This window comes from Drosophila sulfurigaster, chromosome 2R, assembly GCF_023558435.1.
Source record: "Drosophila sulfurigaster albostrigata strain 15112-1811.04 chromosome 2R, ASM2355843v2, whole genome shotgun sequence".
Lineage (NCBI taxonomy): Eukaryota > Metazoa > Arthropoda > Insecta > Diptera > Drosophilidae > Drosophila > Drosophila sulfurigaster.
Genome location: NC_084882.1, coordinates 21,306,887 through 21,334,084, shown reverse-complemented (window position 1 = coordinate 21,334,084; position 27,198 = coordinate 21,306,887). Strand labels below are relative to the sequence as shown.

Genomic DNA, 27,198 nt, shown 5'->3' with positions numbered 1-27,198 from the left:
TGGTTTTGTTTTCTCTCACAGCTTTGTCTCTGCGCTTCACTCGCTGCTGTTCGCTCTCAAACTCTGTGCTGTGCTTTTTTTGCAGCGCCGTCGGCCATTTTAAATGGTTTTTAGCTATTAATGGCTTGCTGCTCGCTAGCGCCATCATTGTTGCCGCTGTTTCCATTGCTGTTCCTGTTGTTTTTGTAATAACATTTTAAAATGCTTTGCCGTTGGATTTGGATTTGGATTTAGTGTGCGAGTATGTCTGGCTATGACTATGACTATGGCTTTGGCGTTGGCTTTGGCTTTGGCATTGGCTATGTCGTGGCTTGCCTTGCCTCATCCATGGCCTAAGGACATGCCTGCTAATGGACAACGCGGGCGTGGCAATTGTGATGGGGCAGTGGGTCTATGACGATGGCGTTGGTGGGGCTCAGCTATTGGCCATGGGCGTGTACGGCTAAAACAACATTAGCAGCAATTTTTCGTATTTTAAAATGAATTTGTAATTAGAGACTAAAATGTATTTTTAATTAGTTCAGTAATTTTGGTTGATCCAACGAAAACAAAACCATTACATTTCGTTGCACTTGCGCGAATTATTCTACAAGAATTATGACGGTGCACTAAAGTTATTAAAAGTGAAAGCTAAATTAAAAGAAACTTTATTTCCATATCCTCTCTAGAAGAACAATGGATTCGTAGAATTGATGCTAAATTTAGTTGCTGAACAATTCACATACGTGTTTCTGACAACAAAGATGGGCTTTTAGATGTGTTTATTCTATGAAAAGCTTCCAAATATAGCCCATAATAGAAGCCATTATGTGCGGCAATTGAAGAGAAACAGTTTCAATTGCAATCAATTCCACGCCGCAACCTTAAACAAGCACAGAATGGCATGGAAAAAATTATATAAAAACGGAAGCGTCAACTAAGCAGATCGACTGCGTTATACCCTGCACAAATGAAATTAAACCTTTTACATAAATGAAATTTGGATGCTAATAGTGCTCTTATTGCCTTTACAATTCTTATAGGAAATACTTAAATCTCTGTGTTCGCAATGACAATATTCTGTAGTATAATTATGTAAAGTGAATGAGCAACATTAGCTTTGATAATGTAAACAAATATAGCAAATCCTTCGATTCGTCTGCAGGGTATAGAAACAGAGCACAACGAATGCTGTTGCCAGACAATGGACGACGTCATTGACGCTGCTCGAGTGCGATTTTAATTTCTTGGATCAACATGAAAATTAATTGCTGGAATTAAGCGGCTTTCACAAATATAAACACAGTTGCCGTCTCTGCCACTGCCACTGCCTTTGACTGCTATTGCTATCGTCGTTGTCGCTGCCGTTGCCGTTGCTTTCAAGACAGACAGCAGGCTGGCAAGCTGGGACCCAAAATTGTCTGCCTATAGCTAATGGCAGTGCTTATTTATTGTAGCTGCTGTTTGCACAAACTTACGCTACACATCCACAGAGAGCGAGAGAAAGTGGGAGATGTGTTTGGTCCCCCTCCTCAACTTTGGTTCGGTTTCGATGCGTATTTAATGAGAGGCACATCAAAAACACAAGGCTAATTATGCTTGGTCAGCAGTGCATATAGAGACAGATCTCTCTCTTAGGAGCCAAATTGCTGACAATTTGCAAATGTACAAAATTGCTACACTGCAATGCGAAATTGACAAACGTGGCAAATGCAAATGCTTTCGATATGCAGGCGAGCCGCAAACAATTGGAGCAACAACAACAACAAAAACAACAACGGCGGCAACAAGCGCCTGCCATGGCCAATAAATTAAAACTTTTGACGCTTGTTTCGAAGGCCGCTAACGGCAACGGCAACGGCTACAGCAATGGTAATGGGAATGGAAACCATCGCCAACATGGCTAGGGCATTATTTTCTATTTTCTGGACTAACATGATGGCCTGGCAGGTATTTGTGGCTATGTTGTTGTTTTGTTGCGCATTTACAACGGAGGCTGGCCAACTATTTGTTAGTTATTTCACGTTTAGCAGGCAATTAAACATTTTTCATTGCATACAAATGGGCGTAATTTCTACTGCAAGCATTCTACCTCCCGCCCCATGTTCTATGTATGTGCCTGCGTGTGCGTTTATTTATTTGTGTGTTTGCAAGTGGATGCCGAATGGCTCTTGTGCGTTTGTCTTCGCAACGCTCGGCCAAAAAATGCGGCATAAAATATTGCGCGTTTTTGGACCCAGTTCGCAAATTAAACGCATTTCACTGTGCTGCTGCGTTTGCGCTTTTGGTGTATTTGTTTTCAAGATATCTGTGTGAACACAGCCTATAGCTGCGGCAATTCGTCATACGTTAAAAGCAAATACTGCATTTTTCCAAAAATAAATATTTCCCCTATAAAATTGATCAAATATTTCCATGACTGTATAACTATTTGATAAGGTTGTAAAAAGCATTTTTAAAATCAATACATGTTTGAATAGGTTTGAAATAAAATCACGACATTTTTAACAGCACATAAAACCAATTTCTGTCAAAAAATATCCTAAGAAAAATGAGTTTGTATCATGGTTTTTTTTTTTTTTATGAGTTTTATGAGCAAATCTCGTTGAATGCTTAAAGATTTTATTGCTTGGTTTAAGGGAAAGTCTATCAAAGGACAATCTCTCAATCCTTATGTGGACACTAAGTTAAATGGACTTTACAAAGGCAATTTATTTTGACCAAACACAATTAACTACAAGTGTTCGAGGCGAACAAAAGGCACTTCAAGTTCAATTTTATGCGACGGACTGAAAGAGGCATTGGAGCTGAGATGTGGATGTGGATGTAGACGTGAAGAGGAAGGACGACTATGCCGAGCATTGCTTCATTATAGCCTCTACAAATTATTTGCAGTTTAAAAAGCGACCACGATGGCGCGGCGACTGTGTCAGCCAACGACAATGGCGGCCATATAACACGCATTGCGTTCGCATTTCTCAGTGTGTATCTATGTGTCTGTCTGTGCGTGTGAGTGTGTGTGTGTGTGTGTGTGTGTGTGTGTGTGTGAGTATTGTACAGTATGTGTGTCATTGTGAGTACCATGGAGTTGCCATAGTTACGCACAACAACGACAATGCTTTTGCCGTTGTTGGCAAATGAAATTTAAGCTTTTTCCAAGCAATAAATTACGAGTTTTTATGACTCTGCCAAAGCACACACACACACGTATTCATTCATACATACATATACACCCCAAAAGTATGCTATGAGAATAGTTGGTAAAACCGAGGCAACAAACAGCCAGCCAAGTGAAGCCCAGCCAAGCTCAGTCAAAAAAAAAAGGAAAAAAAGAAAAAAGAAAACCCAATACGGCACATAAAGCGCGTAAGCCGATCTGCCAAAGGAGCGACGTCCATTGCTGGTGTTGTAGGCACTAAAGTCAAGTGTAGGCCAAAGCAAAAGCAAGTGGCACAGTGGCATCAATGTGAAATATTGCGAGTAAAATCCATTATCAATCGTAAATTTGTATTTTCATTTTGAAAATGAAACTCTGCATAGTTTGGTGCGCCAATCAACTTAATTTTGCAGACATCCTACAAGGATGCTATTGTTTTGGTACGTGCGTAAATTAGATTCTGTTGTGTGGGTTCCTTGAAAAAGACGGAACCGGTTCCTTTATATCATTAAGAACGCTATGAGTTCTTTTTCCTTGGATAATTTCCATTCCTATAGCTCTCCCACTTATACCACTATGCCACTTGCTTTGGCTGGCTTCACTCCAAGAGTGAAATACGACACAAGGCAAATTATAATAATTACAGCGAGCATAGCAAAACAAAACGTCCAATTTGAGACGGCAGACGAGTTGGCAGCCATTTTATGCTGAGACTGGAGCATAAAGGCCTGCCAGTCCCTTTTGCTTCCTGTATGCTGCTCCCTGTTTACTTCTATTGCTGAACTGAACCCTTGGCCAGTTTCCATGTTCCTATGTTACATTGAAATAAAAATACGTTAATCATCGGCTGATAAATTGCCAGTGTAACTCTGTGCTTTGATTTATACGCCCGTCGCGCCCATTGGGCAATTATGTAAATGGTTCCAGGCGCCAAAGGCCCCCTAAAAGAGCTTACGCTCATTTTTTTCCGTATCATAATCGTTTCGGTTTAAGTTGTATGAAAATTAGCACAAAACTTACTTGTTATACAGCACAATATCCGGCAGCCATATGTGCTCAGAGGGCACATGCAGTGTATCAACACCACCATAATCGTCAGGATTCCATTTCAATTTGTAGTCGTTCCATTCCTATTGAAATAAAATATACATATTAAGTTTAGTGCAAAGCATATAACTGTAAAGTATCGAATAATAAATATTGTTATGCTAAATGCAATAATTTATGGGGAAAATGAAATTGCCATTTGAATTAGTCGCTTGGTAGAATCACTTCGTTAGATAATTTGCATATAGATGAAAGTTGAATTGAATTTGTGGTGTCCGGACTATATATGTACATACATATATATATATACAAACATTCAATATACTCGTGGACTCTATATGTTTGTGTGTATATTTGGATTGCTTATGGCCTTTGTTGTTGTTATTGCAGTTAATGTTCCAATTGCGTTCCATTAATTATGCATTAATTTATTGGTCGCTAAGCTGTTGGCGTTAAATTAAATTTTCATAATAGAATTGCGATGCTGCATGCGACGCAACTGTTTGCTCTGCTTCTTATTATCCTTTTTCCTGCCCATCGGGCAGAAGAGTATTTACAGCTACGGGGACCACAGGATCGAGCAAATCGAAAGGGTTCAAGCCCAACACAGCACAACAACAACAACAATAATGTGGTTGATTTAATTAGTCTCGTTACTAAGCGACCCTTTTATCAAAAACCCCAAAATTAATCAATAAAACAAATTTTGGCCTTATTGATGTTCTTTAAATTGTTAAGTTTTTGTACTTTTCGGTTAGACAATTATTCCTTTCTTTCAATTTTTGTGTGAAATGAATTAAATTGTTAAACAATATTCTAGAAAATTTAAATTTAATAAAGTCTTTATAAATAATTTTATTTCTTTAATAAATTTGTAAGTCATTTTAAAAGAGTATCTTAGCAGTCGGCCAAACTCTCAACCGAAGGCGATATATAAAATTGTAATTATGTTGATTGCCACACTATTTATGTAAAATGTATTGTGAATGCCATTTGGGTGTTGTTTTCTGCTTCGCATTGCAATTCACAGTGGGATTAAGGCAGCACTCGAAAAATGCTGTGTATAAATGTTGGTCATGCATGAAATTCTCAATAAAAACAACAAATTACCGCGCATGGGTGTCTGATATATTTAAAGCGAATATTATTTTTAACCTTTAAATTATATATGTACAAAGTGAATAAACATTTGGTTTATTTAAGCATAATTTGTTGAAATTCATGAATTGAAACAATGAATGTGTCATTTAAATATTCAATTTGCTTTCGGTGTGGTCAAGCAATTACTTTAAAATTCCTTCCATAATTGTTCATTGTATGAATTCGACAATAGTTCATTCCAGTACTGAATATGTAGGTAACAGAATTTTATTTTAACACTTATCTGGTTGTCTTTGAAAAATATTACAAATTTAAATGCGGTTGCCGATGCCACACATTGGTATCGGGATAACAATGAAAACACCCCACGAATATTCACACAAATACACAGAAGCATTTATGAATATGCGGGTGCACGCATTTGTGGCTTTATGGACATAATGTTGCATATTTATGAGCGTTACACGCAACTGCGATCAAACAAACAAACAAACTGCAACAGCGTCAACAGCGGCAACAAATAATAAATTTAAATGGGCCCGTTCCGGAATTTATTTTGGACTAATTAAAAGTTGGATTGTTGCGCTATACATTTGCTATGATTTAGATCATTTTAATTTTTGAAAATTAATAATTAGGAGCGTGACTTAAAAAGTTTATTTACATATTTAAATTTCATCAAATTGCAGAACGGACGGAATATACAAGTCTTTTCATAAATAAGTAAGTAGATTATAAGCGTTCGATTCCATCAGCGTAGATAATTGCAATAGCGATATTCACGAGAAAGCGTTTGCGGGAATAAACGCGATTAACATTTGTAAAGAGCTCAAATTATATTTGTCGACATGTCCAAACACATTTTTGGTATTCAAACACAAACAGAAACGCAGATGCGATGCATAATTTATATGTAATTTCGGGGATTGGCTTTTGTTTTGTCAATTGGGTAACCATAAACTTAGCATAAGCTTTAAATGGAGCGTGGAGGCGAGGGAGCCATTGGCCATTGACTGCAATTTGTGCAAAGGATTTGTGTGCATATTTTATGCAAAACTTTAAAGCTGCTCAATTCAAGTGCCTAAAAGCTGATCGCTTAAAAAAAAAACAAAGTTCCAACTCAGACTATAGATGTATATATATGTGTATATATAAAGTTATTCCCTTCATTGTTGTTGTTGTGTGCTCAACTGCCAGAGGCATTAGAGCAAAGCGAATGCACATATACGAGTAGCTGCAGCCAGCCACGCGAAGTGACCAGTGGAGTGGCATGCCACTTGTCCGAGTCCAAGCCAAAGCTTTCAATCCCAAAAAACAAAATTGAAAAAAAAAGCCAAACAAGTGTTGGTCACAAATTGGAATTATGTGAATGCAGGAATGGGAGTTGGCTAGAAAAATTATTTTGCATTTGCTCGCTGACTGCAACGATGCGTGCAAATGGCAAATTCATGTTTCACGGAAACGATAAGAAGATTGGCAGCACCAGCGACCAAATCGCAAAAGATCCACAAATAGCTTAAAACGTCGTGAAAAAAAATGGAACTCACCTGCTCCACCCACACATTGGTTGTCATAATTTGATTTTTTAAATTCTGCAATGAAAAAAAAAATGGAAAATACTGTTAGTTTTATATTCAAACAAAAATTCAATCAGCATTTGCCAATGAAATGTCCATTGAGAGCTGAAAGGATAAACTAATTGATACCCAGTAAAAATTAAAGCGAATGAAAATTTGAGTATTTAATTTGTATATAAGAGAGTAATAGTTTTAATATTGATTAACGAAGAATTTAAATATTACAATAATTTATAGCACTTATAGCACATAGAAACATCACCGGGAATCTTTTAAGAAAATAGGATGGATGCGAGTATTAAAACAATATTTATTGCTGTAAATATTTTCAGCAAGAAATTCATAGTTTGATTGTTCAAACTACTGTGAATTTTATATTAGACTAATCTTCAACGAATAATGGAAACTGTCTAATAGAACGGAACAAATTGAATTTCAGTATTCGGTTAACCTTTACGGATTTGAAGTGTCGCCTGGTCAACGTGATTATTGTGAAAGAACGCTAAAGGGGGATTGCGGAAGGGGATGTTTGGTTCTCTTAGCAACTCTGTCACAACTTGAGCATTGAGTGGGGACCATAAAATTGAAAATAGTTGCGACGAGCGAATGTTTTTTTAGTGCAGTAAAGAACTAAGCTGCTTCTCTGGTGTCGGTTAACAAATGCATTTCAAATTTGCCAAGTTGAATGAAAAGGGGAGGAACGGCGATTGAAGAGTAAGTCCTGAGTAGTAAGGAGTGAAGGGAATGTGGTTTGTCGGTTGTCAAGTGGTTGCCCATGGCATGTCCTGGGTTAAATGGTGCTGCAGCTGGTTAGTTTCGAGTGTTGGCAACAAAAATAAGCAAGCAGATACACAAAGAGAGAAAGAGAGAGAGTATGAGGGAGAGCGTCAGAGTTTTCTTAAAGCATCATTGAGTTTTAATCAATTTATGTAGCATAGCAAGGGAACAGAGACAGACAGATAAATCTAGAAAAAGAGAGAGAGAGAGAGGCAGAGCAAACGAGATTAGAGTCGAACCGAAGAACAGTTGATGCAATTAAAGTTAAGAGCAGCTAAACAAGCATAAAGTTTAAGCACCGTCGTGGTAAGCCGCGAAGTGGATTAAAAGTTAGCTCAACTATAAAACCAGGCAGTGCCATTTCGAGCATTAGATGAAGTGGAATCACAAGATATCCAAATATACCACAAGAACTTCCATCCATCCCATCGACAAACACTCACACTCTCACTCTCACTCACACACACAGCCTCAAGTTACATAATTAGTGAGAGAAACTCTAGATGCTGAGATTAAACTGATAAGGGTTTATGCATAAAATCCGCTCTTTCTTCTTATTTACTGCGGCCTTTTGCCAATAGCGTGCTGCGACGCGTCTTTTGTGTGCGAGTGTGTGTGTGTCTGTGTGTGTGGAATCCTTTCCCTCATTCATTTCTTTAATTCGAGTTGAAACGCAAAAAGGAAACAAGTAATTCATGAGACGGTTTTTTTTGCTCTCTCAGAATTTACTGCAAATAATTCAAGCATATCATCAACATGCAAAGCAAGTGCTCTAATTTGTGTCTTAACAGATGCACGCACGACAGCACGACAGCACTCAGCCTCCCATTCAGACACTCTTCCTCCGTCTGCTGAGCCGCTGCCTCTCCAACCAATCCATCTCCCTACATGCAGCGAGCTCATGTCAAGCAGCTTGCCAGTTGGTTTCATTATATTTATGGCTGATGCTGTAGCTGTAGCTGAAGCTGTTGCTGCTTCCCTTTCATATTTATTTAGGTGGCAGACGGCAAACCAACTCATTAAGCGTAAATATGTTGGCGGCGGGCAATGGAAAAAAATTAGAAAACGATAAAATTGCGGAATAAATCACTTAAGCGTTGAAAAATGTAATTAACGACAAAATGATAATGATGCGACGTAGCGCGTTTTCCGCCGAGACACGACAGATAACTTCACGAGCGTCGACGACGATGATGATTACGATGATAATGATTATGGTGACGATGAGAGGGAGGAGCCCTCACAATATGGTGAGATACGCAGTGTTAATAGATTTTGCCAGCGGTTGGCACGCACATTTTATGCGGGAGGATTGCTCTGTGTGTATGTGTGTGAGTTGCTGTCAGGACGACCTACTAATCACCCGCTCAGTGCGGCATGCCACAGTCTACAGTCGACAGTCTATAGTCCCCAGTCGCCGGTTGCCAGTTTCCAGTTGCCAGTCGCCCGTTGCCAGTTGGTAGTCAACGGCTGAGCGTCTAAAAGGTCATTAGGCGCGGGCGACGCGGAAAACCGGCAATAAAACGACAAAGCCCAAGACCAAGGCACAAAGACAGCGGCATAAGGAAGAGATAAAATAGCATCAGCAGTAGAAGTAGCATCAGCCGACGGCAACACAGCAGAGAAGCGGGGCGAGAGCGTTGCGCGTATCCTTTATGCTTTATGTGCGGCATCCGCTGCAGCCACAACAGGAGCAGCAGTGGCTGTGGCAGTAGCCGCAATAGAAGCAGCATCATCTTCCTTGGCAATCTCTTAGTCATCTCTCGCCTGCTATACTACTTACTGGGCAAGTCGCATGCCCCGTGCCCCAAGCCTCGTGCCCCACGCCTTTAGTTTCTTGCCTTGTCGGTTCACACCTAAAGCCTGTCTAACTGGGTTTGTTCCCATGTAATTGGTGTAGTTGTTATTGCTATGTTGCGGCTGCTTGCTTATTCACACTTAGAGCTACGGCAAATGCGGCAATGCTGCGACGCATCGGGCGGAGGGGGGAAAGGGGAAAGGAATGTCCCGGTTGCATTACCCCCGAACAGGATGCAGGATATATACTGTTTAAATTGCTTAAGCCATAGCTTTAAGCTTTACCAGCTGCAACTGAATTTGCATTTTGCGCCTGCAGTACTGAAAGTGAGAGAGCTCGTCTCTGTCTTGTTTACAATTTAAATCGAATTTCCTGTCTGCGTAAATAAAGTCGTCCGAAAAGGCAACAAACCAGATCTATAAAAACGTTTCTCAGCTGTGTGAATGCGAATGAGTCTTGCCTGAAATGCAACGACAATTAAGATTGTAAGTCGGATTATTTTAACGATGGAATTTAAGCAATACATTAGAATAGTTATTTGTTATGTAAGTTTAATTTTTCGTATAGCTACTGGGATTGTTGTGCTTCCAAGCTACCATTAAGTTTTTCTTTAAAAGGCGATCACAGGATTGTGTTCCAATTATTGAAGTAAACAAATAAGATTTGAAAACGAATTGTTTTATTAAAGACTTTCAGAGAGTATCAAAAATGTATATTTTTTTTTGCGCTTTAATTTTGACAAATTCGTAATGTATTTCGTCGGTTGTCTGCAATTTTAATTTACTGATAGTGAATGCATTCAATAGCTTACATTTTTATTATTTACAGTTCCCAAACATTTAATTACAACTCGAATATTTTGATGTTTGTTTCAAGTTCAGATTTTCATTTGTCATAAAAATTTGTACATTTTACTGCATTATGTTAAGTAGTCACGTTAGCCATGTCTCTTGTAGTTTCCTAATTAGAGTTTCTCCTCTCTGCTTGCTCTTCTGTAAATAGATACAAATTTCTCAATTTCCTCAACATTTCAAATTTATGAGCACATAGGCCTTTTGCTGTTTGTATTTTGCATGTGGGCCTGAGCATTCTCTCTCCCTTAACCATGTAACCTGGCAACTCGTAATATTTAAAGCTCCAAGCTAGCATAGTATCTGATTCTCATTGACTGCTTATGTTCGACTCATGTAGCATTGCTGGCCGTAATTCACCTGAGTGAACAGTTGCTATGCAATTGCAACTAAAACTACTTACTTGCTCATGTTGCCAAGGCTAAGCGAATATGGAAGGAAAATATAAAATTAAAAATTCTAGGATAAACACACACTCGCACATACACACAACGCCCGCACATAGCCAAGATATACACAGCTGGTTTTGACCTATTCCTGTGGCTGTTCTCTGATTGCAATTTTCCATGCGAGTCGAGAAAAAAAAAATGGCAGTGATTTCAGTCAATAGAATTTACAAACGATTGAATGCCAATAAGCAGAGAAGGCAACACGTGCAATTCGACTACAGCAACAAAGCAAGTCGAAAGGCAAAAAGCAAAACGCACAGCAGCACAGCAACAGCAAAGAAAAAAACGACAACAACGGCAACAAAAGGTGACCAGTGTGGACTGTGGAGTGCAATAAAAGAAATTCTGCGAATATTTCAAGCCAGTTAGCAGCCAGGCGCACACGGCGTATGTGCAATATTACTATGTGTGAGTCCTAGCACACACACTCGCTACACACACATACACACTTATATAAAAGCAATTTCGTTATAAGCACCTTATGCCAGATGCATGGTGCTTGGATCTCGCACAGTGTGACAAAACACAAATTGAATCTAATAAGCAACTTTACTCGAAAAAGTAATGAAAACTTTCTGTAGCTTAGAATATTTTCTTATTTTTAATAAAAGTGCTCGCGCACTCGGCAATACGATCTGGAGGGAAATTTTCACGAGTTAACTCACAATTATTTTTGATAAATTCAAAATAAAATTTGTTAAAGTTGACGCACTTTAAAGTTTTCAAAATTGTTGTCGGGTATCACTCTTGTCGGTGGAATGTGTAAAGCTCGGGGACTTGTAATGGAAAACTTTATAAAAAGATTCTGGGAAATTTGCTTTTCCTGTAGAGAGGAGATTGAATTTGGTCCAAGTATTGATTGTAATGTTACCCAATGTACATTGCCATGACGGTTGGCTGTTGTTGCTACTGCTGCTGGTGCTGACTGGCTGCTTGGCATGCCTTTTAGTGGTCTTGGTGCTTAGCGCGTGATTTATAACAGCAAAAAAGGATTCGAAGTCAGCAGGAAGCAAGAGGCAAAAAGCAGTAGGGTGCTCAGCAGCTCCCCAGCTCAGCTACTGTGTGGCCAAGAGCACGTAACTGTTAGCCGGTTTCCCCATTTCCGGTTGTCATGTGCATCCAAACCGACCAGAAGATTGCGGACTATTTGCTTGGTCTGCTCCTGCTGTTACTGCTGTAGCTGATGCTGCTGCTGTGCTGTTTTTGACTCCTGCTCAACCAATTGAAGTTTCATTTGGGTACACAATTTGACCCAGGAACAGTTGGTCTCTCTCTCTGATATATTGCCCAATTCTTGTTGCCTTGATTGAACTCAAACTGCACTTGCAACTGGAATTGAAATTGGAACTGCAACTTCAACAGCAGTAGTCGCCATTCCCAATGCAAAAGTTAATCAACAAAACAATAATCAGTCGATGTAATCGCAAAGCCGATTGATTTATTATGCAAACACTGCTGAGTATCATGAGCTGCAAAGGACAATTGGGTCGCCAAGGGGAAATGGAGAAGTGGAGAAGGAAGCTGGCTTAGTTCGACGGGTTTTTAAGCGCTTGGTAAACAGTTATTAATTACGCGGCTGACGCTTTGCTCTGGCTTATACAAATACCATTTTGCCTCTACCTAGCTACTGGATTGGATGGGTATTGGCTTTGCAAATTAATCTGGTTTGATTGTCATTTGATAAGCAGTGGAGCGACTGCGTTGTCAAAGAAATGACAGCACAAATGGATACCATCATCATTATTATGTCGACAGAGATAGAGCGAGAGGACAACTTGTGTGTGAATATTTACATTAATTACAAAATTATAAATGAAGATGTATTTCGAGTACTTACCACATCGATTAACTGTGACAGCCGCAGTCCCATCTTGACCGTCAGACGATCCGAGTTATTGCCCACGGGTCGTATGAGTCGATTGTAGTTGCTCAGCAGATCGTCGTACAGACGCTTCGCATCTGGGTTGGCCAGGCCGCCGGTGGCAAAGTGTAATGCTATGAATACAGCTGCGAATAGCACGCTACCCATCTTAGGCCAGGTCCAACCCTGTTAAAGGAAAACACGAAAGAAGAAACACAAACAGAAATTGCATGAGCATATAAAATATTTTCAACTGCATTTGTATAACACATAACATATGTATACTTTTTGTCAACTTTTATTTGTATATGTATTTAAATTTTCTCTTGCATTTGCCAAATCTTTCTCACATTCTGCATGTGTGGCAACGTTGCAAGTCATAAATTTTGCAAAAGTGTCAAAAGTATTTGAGCAGCAGACAGCGCCAAATGCGCAAAGAGAACTGCTTGGGAGCAGCCATAAACACCATTTAATCTTTGGCTCAAACACTCAAGACGTCCGAGATGTGCATGTGTGTGTGTGTTACAGCTACAAGGTATGTTTGTGTGTGTGTGTATCCTTGCGTGTCTTCATTTAATATCTGCGTATGCTTTTGCCAGTTGCATCCTGCATTCTTCGGTGTTTTGCTGCCCAAATGCACTTTATGTCGCTTAGCATTTTTGTTATTGTTCAGACGTTCGGGGACATAATCTCAACTTTGAGATCGTGCTATTACCCACGCAGAGACAGTTTTATTCCCTAGCTTTACTGCAAACTTTATATTATTCTCATATTCATACTCATACTAGCAGCTGACAAGCCCTACTGCTGCAATGTGAGAGGCTACATTAAGCACAAACAAGCAATTATGCTTATTTCTTTTATACATTCCAGGAAAGTACATGATGTACCCTGTTTTCCTTTTGACTCTGTATTCTGTATGGGCCAATTATCAAAAGTGCGCAACATTTTTGCTTTTGCTTCTGCTTTTGCTTTACCAATTTGCGATGACAATTTGCCTGCATAAATGGTAGAATGTTATTTCTTGAAAGTAATAATAATTCTCGTAAATATTGTAGTACATAGTACAAATTGTTATCCTTGTTTGTTATTGATTCTAGTAATTGGCCAATGCGACTCTGGGAATACACATGTATTCTCTCTTTCTTTTCTTCTTCCTCGCCCTCTTTTTATATTTCTCTCATACGTTTTGTGTGTGGGTATCCTTATGTGCTGCATGTGTACACAATCCATTAGAAAATTGCCTGACTGAGAACTGATATTGTTATGCAATGGCAACCTAAATAGATTTGTTGTGCTAATATTTACCATTTTTAATAACTATTTGTATATATTCACGTGAAAGTCAATTCACATTATTAGAATTAATATTAAAAAAGCAAATTGTGTCTATTGTTTCGTCAATATAATTTTAATTTCCATTTGAATTCAAATTTTGAAGATAACAGCCACTAGAAAAAGGGCCTTGAAGCGCTTAACATATGTTATACTAGTCAGCTCTATTTTACAATAATAAAATATTCTACTATGAACATTAATTAAATTTGCAATTTTAATATTATAGTATTCCTAAGTAAAATTTAATTAGACTAAGTCAGTGGTAAACTGGTAACTCTTAACTCTTATTTCTCGTACTTTTGATGCTTGGTAAAAAGCATCAAAAAAGGAGTGAGAATAAATACAGTTGACAACAAACTGAAAAGCGGCATGACAACTTTTTCTTTTAAGCATTTTGTTTACGGAAAAGTTTTGTTCAAAAGGTAGAACATATGAGAAATGACATGTACTTGCAGAATTTAAGAATGTGTCTCGCAATTGTGATGTAGATGCCATCCGCATGTGTGGGTTGAAAACGTGCAAGGAAATTGAAAATGGAAGTACTACGATTCACACCCGCATCATCTAGATCGTACTAATCAAATTAATCATCACGCGCCTGTTGTGCTAAGGTGCGAAATTAATTATGCTAATTTTATGTTAATGGTTTGTAATTTGATGGCATTGATTTGACATTGTTGCTGTCGCTGTTGCAGCTCGTCGTTTTTGTTGTTGTTGGGGCATATAAAAATCTACATTCAGCGATAAATCAAATCAAAATTTGGCCGACCATCTTGTCTGCATAATTCAGCGCTTATGTCTGAAGTGACACGTACACGTGTCAGTGACCGCAATAACCAAACAACAACGAAAAAGCACACCGACACATACATACACACAAAAACATCATAATGGAGGCGTACACAAAATGGCGACACATACACATGTGATGAGTGAGATGGAAAGCGAGAGAGCGAGAGAACAGCTAGAAAGAACAACAGAAAATGAATATCATTCGACAGCTATTTATGCGCCCTTTAGTTGCCAGATTATTTCATTTTCATTCCCATTTCCATTGTCATTTCCATCTACATACGAGTATAAGCATTTATATTTAGATTTATTTATTATTTATTTATTTTGGCGCATACAAATTTCATGACTTCCATACACAGCCAAACATACGCAGTCAGTGTGTGTCAACGCTGCGTATGCGCAATATTATTTGCTGACTGTTTATTAATATTTTTATACGCCGTAACCATTAACAATGAGTCAAAAGTGTGTGGTCAAGCAAATTTACATATGAATATAAAATATGACACTGTGAAAAGGGACAAGGAAATTCCCAGCGGTATGTTTACTAGCCATGACTAAACACAAAGCAACGCAACTCTTTACAGCGATGTGGAAAAGTTTGCGAAATACAGAAAGTTATTCAAAGGGAAAGAGTTGCCGTTTAAAATAACGCTAAAGGGAATTGCAAATTGCAGCCTTTTAGAGCAGCAAACAAGTGCAATTACTTGCAGTCAACAATCGGTTGCATTAAGTTGGAACTCTTCAGCAAAGTGGCGATGCGAATACCACAGCAATGTATCTAATATATATATATATCTATATAGATATGTATGTGTATCTGAACACATGTGGAAAAATGTATCCATTACAGACAATTTTGCTGTGGCTTTCTATATGCGCTACTTCGCTTTATTAGCACTTTTTGGTTGGTTTCGCCTGCATTGAATAAACTCGTACTACGAGCAATATGAAACAGACCACACAGCACACAGTATTTGTTTTGCAATAAAAATAAAATCCGAAATAACCGACCAACATTGTGAAGTAGTTAGATATACAAACATTCACACTCGGGCAATAATATACTTATATGTAGTTGTATATTAAATGCACTCGACGTGCACAATGGCTACAATTTCAATCACTTCCCCAACCAAAAAGTGGCAATAAAAAACACTCGTAAAGCGAAACGTGAAATAGTTTCATCCTTTGAGGCCAAAATGCTGCTTTCTTCCTATAATTGTCTATATACCCTGTAATCAAACTTTCTACAAAACTGTGCATAACATGATAGTATACAAATAGAATTTTCGTCGCAGCTAAAATGTTTTATTGTTTTTTTTTTAATATTAATGAAGATATTTTAAATAAAATTTCAAATTAAAAAATATTCTTTACATTTCGAGTAAAATTGTAGTCTATTTAATGTTTAAAACGTCTTTATGGATAGTAATAAAAATTTAATGTTAGTCTTCTCTTTAGTCTATGCAAGCCTGCAGCAAATTGCTACAGGGAATTCATTTGCGCTGTCAGTAGAACAGAATGAATGAAAACAGAAACCATTTGTTAGCTGGTCGTCAATTCGTTTGTAATGAGCTGTTCAGGTTGTTTTGCTGGTTTTTTGGTTTGTGCCAGAAATGAAAATGTCTTTCATCGTGTTAAATATTTGATGTCAATTTGGTAGAGAACTTTTCTGCCGTCATCACTTGTGATGTTGCTTTTGTTTGTTTGCAATTTTAAAGTGCAGTAAATTTTTTAGTAGGCATCTTGACAGCACCAACAAAAAAACAACAGCAATAACAAAATACACAAACAAAAATGAAAAAAAAAAAAAACAATGTAGGCAAAGCCGGAAATGACGTTGCTGGCGAGTCAACTTCCGACACTTTTCATGGACTGCAACATGCGAAAGAGAGTGTTTGTGTCTGGGTATACATAAATATATAGCTGAGAGAAGCATGCAATTTTCCAGTCGAGCTCGTTTTTCATTTCCTTGTTATTTGTTTTGCATGCACACCCATGACTTTTTCCCACGTTTCATACACAGTTTTTTTGGCTAGCATATATTAACATGGCTACGACGCCAGCTGCCATTTTGGGCATTGTTTGTTGTAATTGTTCTTGCTGCTGTTGTCGAAGATTGCAATTGTAATTGAATTTCACTCGACGCACGCCCGCTTTAATTCTTTGCACATGTGTCAGAGTGTCTCTTTCAATTTGCAGATCTCACAGCACATTGAGTGAAGTTTTGGGAATTTTGTTTCACAGTTATCTCTGTGTTTACAATTTAAAGTTTCAATGTGAAATAAATGGAAAATGAGATGGGATGAAATTGCAGCTAATTTGATGGAGAAGTGAAATTGAATGTGCCCAATTCTGAAGGGAAAACCACACTGCATTAATATATTTTTGTGGCTGTCAGTTAGGCGTCAAGTTTGGAGTCTACCCTCTTCAATCTCAGAATTCATGTAATTGGCCCATCATTAGGCAGACCAACTGCATTACCCAAATTATGCAAATGCCGTGTAAATCATCCGAGAAAACAAGTTGCACTTACGACCTGAATTCATTTGACTACATATATTTGAATATATGTGTATATATATATATATAAATTCGTATGTATTTGCACATAAACATGAGCAAATTCTGCTTTCGCTAATGACAGTTGTGCTCGTACAATAAGATAAACAATTTATTTGTAGGCAAATACTTGAAACATTTTCGCCGAGTTTATTTCGAGTACATGGCCTGTGGCAAAGCAGCACACAGCACAGAGCACACGGCATACTTACCGTACACAGACAACATCGAGAGCCAGTTGTATAATGAAAACCACATATAGAGGAACACAAATACGTGTGTACGTAATACGTGTGTGTACGTGTGAAGTTGCTCAGCGGAGGGGTATCCAAGGGAAATCTAAAGGAAGGCTAAAATACCGGCACGGCTTTTTATGTAAAAGTAAAAGCAGAAATTTTGTTATTTGAACTTTGTGCTCGGTCGGTTGGGCGGTCCTTCGGTCGCTCGCTAGCCCCCTTAGGTTGGTAGCTTGTTAAACATTCTTTGGGGTTTTTTATTTTTCGAGCGCTACCTGCGCTACTGCTGCTTGCTCTGCTCTGGTGGCAAAGTAAAACTTCAACTTGAAACATGAAAATTTGCATATGATAAGCAAATAAGCAGCCTTGTTGTCGTTGTTTTTGGTTGTTGCCTTTGCCGTTGCCGTTGCTGCTTCTGCTCCTGGTGCTGCGGGCAGGTAACTGGCAAAAGTTTTATTAGATTCTTAGTTCGAAGAGCTGACATGACTGTGATGTAAGTGGAGTGGGGAGAAGGAGGGGAAAGCGCGCTCCTGTGGCCAGGCTGAGGTTATGAAAATGCTCGCGCTCAAAAGCGAATGTCAAAAAGTATGCGAAACATTTGAAATTATTTTTGCATAAATAAAGGCAAAACGTTGGCAAAACTTTGCCAACCTCATGTGAGTGTGAGCGCGAGTGTGTAAATGTGTATGTGGATGGCAAAAAGGGTTCGCAAATGAGCCGAAACATCAAAACATTAGCACAGCACGAGCGCCAATTGAATGGCATGAGAGCTGGAGAAATTGGTTAAGAGCAGCAGCATTTAGAGCAGCGGGAAGCGGGTTTCGTGAGGTACAGAAAGCTTTGGCCAATGGCATAGAAAAGCCGCATTAGTTCCACGCCCACTGCCACCCCAGCCACTTGAGTAGCGCAAATGATGTGCAAATATGCGAGAATTGCATAGCACTATATTCCATCCCAGCCCAGGCAGCATGGCGTATGCGCAATATTTAATTTCGAGTGCTTCGATCTTTCACACACTTCGACGCACACAAAGAATAATTTTCATATGATAACACTGACACAGTGTGTCGTCGTCGCCGGCAGGTGGATGTGAAGCACCCTTGCTTTTAGCGTGCCGCTGGTTTTGTTTTAAATAAAATATTAGCGTTTATTGGCTGCACTATTTAGCGACTCTTTTAAGTTAGCAATAGAGGAGAGGATGCTATGCCAAAGTCTACAAATATTTCTGAACACTTTTCGAATGCTTAATCTTCTTAAGTGAATTGTTTGCAATTAGTAAAATGCAGATAACTCTTTCGAGTGGTGTAGCAAAAGCTTCATTATTTAAATTTTTAATCTGAAGCTCTGAATGCTTTCTAAGTTTTGAGTATTCCACTTCAATACACTATTCTCGGTGGTTAATTTGTCTGGAAGCTGCACTCAAAAGTGAAAAGCAGATGATGTAGAATGCATTACACAAACTATCTCTCCTCGAGCCAATCCTGCATTGTGCTGGCACTTAAACCAATTGAGGTTTAAACGCTGACATAGTAACTTGTAACCAAGAAAGCACAGCACATATATTTCAACAGTAGATGCCGCAGGGGAGAGACCCCAACACAATTGATATGAATGCACATGAGAATGCGAGTGAATGGACATGGAATTGGGATAAAGGGGCAACGCATCTCAATTGATTGCGCTGCGTTTAAGCAGCTGCCATGAATGCTTTTGGGTGAAATTGAGAGTAGTTTGGCCCTGATGCATATTATGCTGTTTATCAATTGAGCGTCCAAGATATCAAACTGTTGCGTCTCAGTTACACAAAAAGGCAATTGCCTCGCTTGTGGCAGGTGTCGTGTGGCAGTTGGATGCGGCCATAACTATGCGGCATTTTGTGTTGAGCCAGCGGCTTTATGGTAAAACTTTGACGGCACAAAACTCGTCGCTAGCCCCCGATCAGCTGCAGGCGAAAGCAAAAGCAAAAGCCCTTGAGCGTTTTTATATGGCCGTAAAAAAGTTTGCTACAACCTCCTGGCAGGCTGTGCCAAGTTAATTATGTTTATGCAATGACATTTACATAAGAAACGCCAAAAGAGCAGACATTAGAGCAGACATTCAAAAGCAAACAGCAAAAAGCAAGCGAGGCAAGCGACACTCAGGTGTCTGCGACACAGGTCATACATCAAAGTTACGGCCCTACGACGAGTGCTCTTCAAATTTGGTTTGAATTAAATAGCCTTAGGTGTAAATTTAATAAGTGAATTACGTAAACATGAATTGCTGACAAACTGACACTGAAAGTTAGAAACCAGCGTGTAGCCAAAATAATGCTAATGATCATTTCGTATCTATTTTGCATTGCCAGCCTTATGAAGAGGAGTCGAGATGACAAGCAGAAGCAGCAACTGACAGTAAGAAGCAAATTATGAATCTATATTAATGAATTTAAGAAGTATTAACATACGACAAATAATAATTGTGTGCTACAAATTTGTAAGCTAAATATCACTGGAAAATAACTTGAAAAATTGTAAAATTTTATTTTAATTTTGCTTTTAAGTTTAATTTTAATATTTAGTAATGCCATTAATACAAATGCAAATATTATAAATTTGCAAAAAATAAAAATAATACCATTTATTTTAGAGAAAAAAAGTTGTCCTAAGAAAACCACTAAATAACTAAATTATATATATTAAATTTGTTTTGAGATTCTTTAGCTACGTGATCGACCAAAAGAGATAGAAATAAAAATTTGGGCTATTATAAAATTCGGAAATGCAATTCATTGCTTCAGTTATTCCTCGTTTCTTTTCTCTCCATTGATTCACAAAATAACTGTTAAGACAAATTATAACATTTTCAGCAATGTATTTCATATCTGCCACGTTAAAGTCAGATGCTGACAGTGTTCAGTTTTTGGTTGTCAGTGAGTTAGAGGAAGGCGATGCGATGCGATGTTGCTAAAATCCTTCATATACGATACAAAATTCGTGGCATACTTTTTAGGGCAGCCAGTGAAGTTGATGCAGCATTTTTTTTTGTTTTCTCACTCTTAATTTTTTTCGCTGGGTTGAAAAAATTCGCTGGCTGAAGAATTTTGAGACTTGCGGCTACGAATCAGCATGCCAAAAAGCAAATAGAGAAGCAAAATACGGAGCCACGCCCCAAAAACCATGACTAAAAATATGTAGGTTGCCTGGCCGTAGCCCTGCTGCTGCTGCTGTTGCTGCCACGCCCAGCACGCCATGACTACAGTGACGCCCACATTTGCTTTTGGTGCTGCTGCCGCTGCTTCTGCTGCTGCTATCCATGAACTAGTTTTGAGTTCGCTTTAAATTATCTTTTGATGCAAAAGGCTGAGACAGAGGCAAAGGCAGCTGTGAGGCGGGCGATGGGCGGCAGAAGGCGGATGAAAAGAACGCGTCGTGTTGGGCATGGGCATGGGCATGAAAACGAATTGCCGCAGGTGTCAAAAATACACAGACAAAGTCAATTTGCGCTAGTAGACTATAAAGGAGCGGCAGGGAGTGGGGAAAGCCCGAGGAGCATGCTGGCGTGTGCTGCTCATTACGCGGCGCCTTTGATGTGCAGCAAGCCGACAAAAGTGCCAGCAGCAACAACATTACAAGCGCTAAGTGCCCCTGCGCTCGCTGATTATAATCATGATGATATGCATACACACACACACACACAAAAACATCCACTATATGTAGTTAGTAAGTGTGTAAGAGGGAAAGAGAGGAAGACGGAGCTGGCGAATTGGGAGCTAACAATGAAAAACCACACAAGTGTCTAACACGCTTTGATGTCACGCTTCTGTCTCAATTCTGTAGAAACCACAGTATCAAAACAACAACATGAACAACAACAACAACATCCACAATGTCACTTGCTGCCTTACAATCCAATTTAATAACGCATCTGGCGAGAGTGTAAGGTAGATCTTATGTTGCTGTTGCTTCTTAATGCATACAAATGTTGCACTAACTGCAAAGTGCTCAGCATATACATAAGACACAACACACCGGCAAAGAGGGGGAGAAATTGTGGAGGAAGGTAGCAAACACACAGTGAGCAGCTCAACACACCATAAAATCAACACACGTCATTTTACAGCCCCCTTAAGCAACCGCACTTAGTAGTTGTGGAAGCAAAAGCAGGAACAGCTCCATTTTCTCTTTCTCTCTCTCTCTCTGTCTCTCAAGGAAGTTGCCACTGCAAGTTGCGTCGTTTGCTACTGACAAATTTGAGAACATCAGCCCCGTCATATTTGCACATGTCAGAGACGGTGTCGCCTTCTACTCGATGACTGTACTTAAATCTAATTCACTAGAGAAACGCAACCAACAAATGCACATAAACTTAAAAGTTATTGCCACATCGCTTGCACTTTGCTTAACGAGCAGCTAAAGGTTGCCGCAGGTTCACCGTTGCATCGCAGACTCGTATACTCGTATACTCGCATAGGGGAGATCTGATATGGCCAAATGGTATGGCTATAGTACTGCAGCAGCATCTACCGCAATTGCCACTTGGTTATACTTACTATTTGTTCGAGTAAATGGCAAATGAATGGCAAATTTTACGCGAGTAGTATTCATCAAGTTCCCTCTCGACTAGAACACACTTCGTTAAGACTGTCCCAAAGAGTAATCAAGGTAATTTATATATTATGTGTTTATGCGAATAAAAAGTGGATAATGTAGTCGGTTTAGCTAGTGTGTTCTACGCAATACCAACAGTATTTAGTTCAAACAATTGTTTTTGATTTGCCATAGGGTATATTTTAAATAAATGCTATTTTTTAATACAATTTATTTATTGTGACATTTTTATTGTATTCAATTTAAGCATTTATTTTTGATCGCTAAAAAGTTTATTTTAAGTTAACACAAATTTTATAATATAAAATTTTAATTGTGAAATATATTTCGTACTCTCAAATGCTTATGCAAATTTGGCAAGTTTTAAAACATAAATTCAGTCTGAAGCATTAAATTATTATTAATTTGCAGCCGAAATCGTTAGAAACGGCAATTAAAGATGAGTTCAACTATACATTAATGGATTGCAGAATATTTCATACACGACTACACACAATTGCAAGCTAGCTGATTGTGCTTTAGGAACTTTGGAAATGGTTTTCAAAAATGTAAATGGCTTTGAATTACTTTTGATATTGCGCACAATCATTGAAAATTTATGGTAAAGTAAAACGAAGGTCTCGCTGAGTCAGGCACAACTCGTTTTTGGATGTGTGCTATGAATGTTATCTTGCCGATACTTTTACAGCTACAAGTGTTACTCCTCGGCAGGCTGTCAAAAATCAAATTGATGGTCCCAGTTGAGCTGAGTGCTGTATAAAGCACAGCAGAGACCAGCTGAGAGCTAGACAGGCTGTTGAAAAGGCTTTTGCCTGTTTTTGATAGATAGACGAAACTCATAGAAAAGAAATGTGAAACAATGCCCCTTCAGGCAGTTGAGGGAACACACGTCAATACTCATTTTCGAGATGTGTGTGCGAGTGTGTACATTAATCAAATTGGCATAACCAAAACTGAATTCACAGCATTGTCAGAGATTTCAACGCAAATAATTGGCCAGCCTTATATGAGTTTTTGTGGGATGCGCAACTTGCCACGTGCTGCTGCTTCTCCTGGTGCAACTGCTGCCAGTAACAATTTGTGTCCCTTTGATGTGAATAGTATGCGTGTGTGTGTGTGTTATACACACAAAAGATTTATGAGTTAATTAATGTTGCAGGCAATTCACATGAAGAAAGGACTTCACTTCAAATAGACTCTCACTCTCTCCTTCTCTGTTTCACTCTCGCTTTCACTTGCTCCACTTGGCGCTGCGCCCATTGTTGATTATGATTAATGTTCTCTTATTTGTTTGTGTGTTCGTGTCGGAAACGGAAGTGAAATTGTAGCAATGACGGAGCTGCTCCCCTTTTTACTTTAAAATTCAATACAATTTCAGTTTATGCTTCATCAATTTCGCCTTCACATAACCAACAGCGACAATTTGGCGTTTATTAAATCGGGTCAAATTGCAGCTTCTAGAGCACTTGAAACCGCCCCAGCCAACTGCAAATGTGTGAGTTGGTGTATGTGCGTTTGGGTTGACTGCGGTTTCCTCTGGCCGCAGGCTGCCTCGGGTAGTCGTAACTCGTTCATAGCTCATAAACGGTGCTAATATTGAGTGTCGATTTTCACTTCACATTTTTCTGCCATACACGCCAGGACATTGCACCGCCATGCCGGCTCGTCCTGTCTATCGTTGTATAAGTAAGTGTTTCTATGTGTGTATATGTGTGTGTGTGTGTTTGAACAATGCAGCTGTTGTCTTGTCGACTGCGACCCGCTTTTTGTATAGCTCAGCCGCTGACGACAGCTACAGCAACGAGGACAGCCAGGCAGGCATCGCTGAGGCGACAACGACAGCAGCAGCAACAACAACAACAGCATCACCGTCAGCGTCACCGTTAGCATTGACTACGACGGCGGCAGCTGCTTCATTACGGAAGCCGAGTATCCTGTTAATAGTTTAACATAAACTGTGGTAAAAAGTGCACGCCGCTTGCCGGTACTTTATTGATTATCGCTGTCACTGGCGTTGGCGATGGCGCTGGCGATGCTGGTGCCAGCGCTGCTGCAAAGACACTTAACACCAAACTGCATTGAATTCGCGCTGCTGTTGGAAACCCTGTGCAATACTGCCAGCGGAAGTTGACATATTTATAAAATGGCTTCGGGGTCGCCATCGCTACATCTGCTGCTGCTGCTGTCACTGCTGTTCATTGGCATAGAAAATTTTCATGCAGTGGCTGCCAAAGCAATTCATAAAAATTCACACTGATGTGTTAAATTGAATGTGGAGCTTATAAAATATAATTGTATTAATGTGTATATGCTTATATGTATGTGCTTTAATGTTCTAATAAAATCGACTGGTCAATAAATTTATTTTGTTTTTCGGAGCGAAAGTTGAAATATAATTTGAAAGGAAATATAAAAACTGTTATATTGTTGTTTTATTTGAACTGTTTTTGAAGTAAAAGCAGGAGCCAAAATCATTTTTTTTTTTCCATTTCATTTTCCAAGTGTACAATATTTTTAAGATTTCTTGTTAAAATTAAATAATGCTTGCATACAAATATATTAATAAATCAATATGTGTCACATTTTTGACTTATGAGCATAGTTTTACATACATGCGAGTAGTTTATGTATGCTAACAAGACAGCATAAAACAACAAACACACAGGCAGAGACTTAAAAATCCAAAAGCCATGCGTTGTGTTCTTATCGGGAATGGCCAGCAAAAGTTTTGCGCCATGTGCCTTGGACATGGCCGAAGAGGTCATAAATTTAAATCAAACGACTTGACAGGCCCAGAAACGATTGCAAAATTATCTATTGGCCAAGCTGTGTAACAGCTGCTGCTCTGCTGTGCGCAAAACTTGGATCTGACAGACAATCGCATAGTCTTATAAACGGTTTGCACTTTAAAGATTTTGATTTTAAATTTCAGCAAAACTTGTGCGCACACAATTTCCTTGATTTATCTAATTATGTGTCGACTTGTCTTTGATTGTGATTGATAGAGGGATGGAGAGAAGATTATGTTATTATTGCTGAAAAATGCAAAACAGATGTTCCCGATCCCACTTCATAATGATTCAATTAGCGCACCTGGCATATCAATAGGCGAGCATTTTGTTTGATTAATGCTTTTGCATTAATGTTGTATACGGCAGCGAACATGACATATTTTATGATGTGTACACAGTTCGTTGCAATCAATAAATGAATCAATGACAGCTAATTAATCCCATAGTACAAGTAAGCCCGCACATACACAAGCACACCACATGCGTGTAAGTGAAAGTGTTTGTGGATGTGCTCGACCTGGTGAAGAACTGAATATGTGTGCGGTAGTTTGTGTGTTCGTGCACTTATTGTCCTTGCGGCATTTTAAATGAAATTTTATTTGCTATGAAAGGGCAAAAGAGTGAAATAAATTAAAAATTCATTAGCATTTAAGTGACATGACGTTGCAACACGAACGCAAATTCTTTTCAACAGAGTGAATGCGACAGATGTAAGCGGATAGAATGAGAGAGATAGAAAAAAAATTTGGACTATATGTTATAGTACAATTCCCATTCTCTGTCTGCAGTTTTTGTGCATTCTTCCGTTAGTCACAACAGTTCCAATTAAACCCAGCGCAATCCAATTTTATTTGCAGTGTTGTTCGCACACATGCATATTTTCATTGTGTATAAACATTTGCATAAACTTTGCGGCAAAGCTTTCTTAATTCCTGCCTCTTTTGCACGTAGAGAACAATTGTGAAATTCAAATAGTGCGGAGCAAGGTTGCAGAGCATGCTAGAATTATAGTGCCACCTTCAACTTTTAATCTCGTCTAAATTGCGGTTAAATTTATTGGTTGTTTTTATAACTAATGCAAATCTAAACAATTAAGTGAATGTGTTTCTCTGCGCTTTATCGATATACATATTTTAACACGAGGATAGAAGAGTAGGAAATTTCTTGTAAATATTAAAAATCAATAAGACAAAGCTTTTATGTGAGTTAGTTAGCTTATCCAACCGTTAAATACATTTAGCATCTTATTGAATAAGTCCAAAATTGTATTTCCAGTGGAAATTTGAAAATGTAGGAAAAATAATTTTTCTTAAATTTGCAAGTTTACGAGTAACGAGTGCGTGTGTGTCTGTATTTCCGTTTAACATTATGCACAGTCAAGTGAACAATAGGACAGAGTCCTGCTGTTACTCACATTGCACTTATTTGCAAGTTATTTATTGCTGCTGTGTGCTGATTGGGGTCCGGTCTCTTATGTAATCACATATCACATTTAGCTTCGCTCAGCAAGTTCTGCATGAAATGGCAGGCAATACCTGACTCTTGCCTTGGCTTAACTCAACTCGCATCGACTCAACTGGTTTGGTGGCCACATGGCCAAGAAGTGACTTATGCATTGTCATGCATGAATTATTCAAATACTCGAGCGCATTTTGCCCGAAGCTAGAAAAATGCATGCAGCTAAAACCGAAAATCAAATACGAACAGTATTTGAGTATAAACTGCAGACACTTGAATGTGAATTGGATTGAATTTGGCTTAAATACAACTGCTGCTACTGCCACTCGACTAAGCGAATGCAAAAGTCAAATATGAATACAATCTGCCGCTTGTGCAGTTTCCAGTGATGCATATAAATCCACACCCACCCATAACACATGTAAGTGCATTTGCAGTTTAAAGAGAAATATTAAGTATACGCATTTAAACAATTTCGATGTGCTAGTGAATCGACAGAGAACTCTACTTTGTGTGGTGCAAATTGTAAACAAATAGTGAATCGCTCAAAACAAACACACACATATGCAACAAGCAAAGCTCGTATATACACATAACTATCGATTACGCAAATAGATTCAATACAATGGCACAGTGAGGCAAACATTTTGAAATAGGCACAAAAATATAATGAAACTTGTGCTGTGGTAAGCAATCGTTGTGCTTTTTAAATAGATTTTTAACGATTATTTGTTCAGCTTAATAGCTAAGCAGCAACAGCGACATATAGTATTTCGATTATTAAATGCAAATCTCAAGCATTGTCAATCAGCATGGATACAGTCGTAT

General features: G+C 38.7%; 1 protein-coding gene across 1 annotated transcript in view; it reads right to left on the bottom strand.

The window, feature by feature from the left end:
- The window catches only part of LOC133838983 (acetylcholine receptor subunit alpha-like 1), a 74,396-nt gene that overhangs the window by 17,121 nt on the left and 30,077 nt on the right, over positions 1–27,198 (bottom strand). Inside the window, 3 exon segments of the mRNA XM_062270262.1 lie at positions 4,157–4,266; positions 6,832–6,876; positions 12,574–12,783. Coding sequence (XP_062126246.1) covers positions 4,157–4,266; positions 6,832–6,876; positions 12,574–12,765 — 347 coding nt within the window. The 5' untranslated portion in view covers positions 12,766–12,783.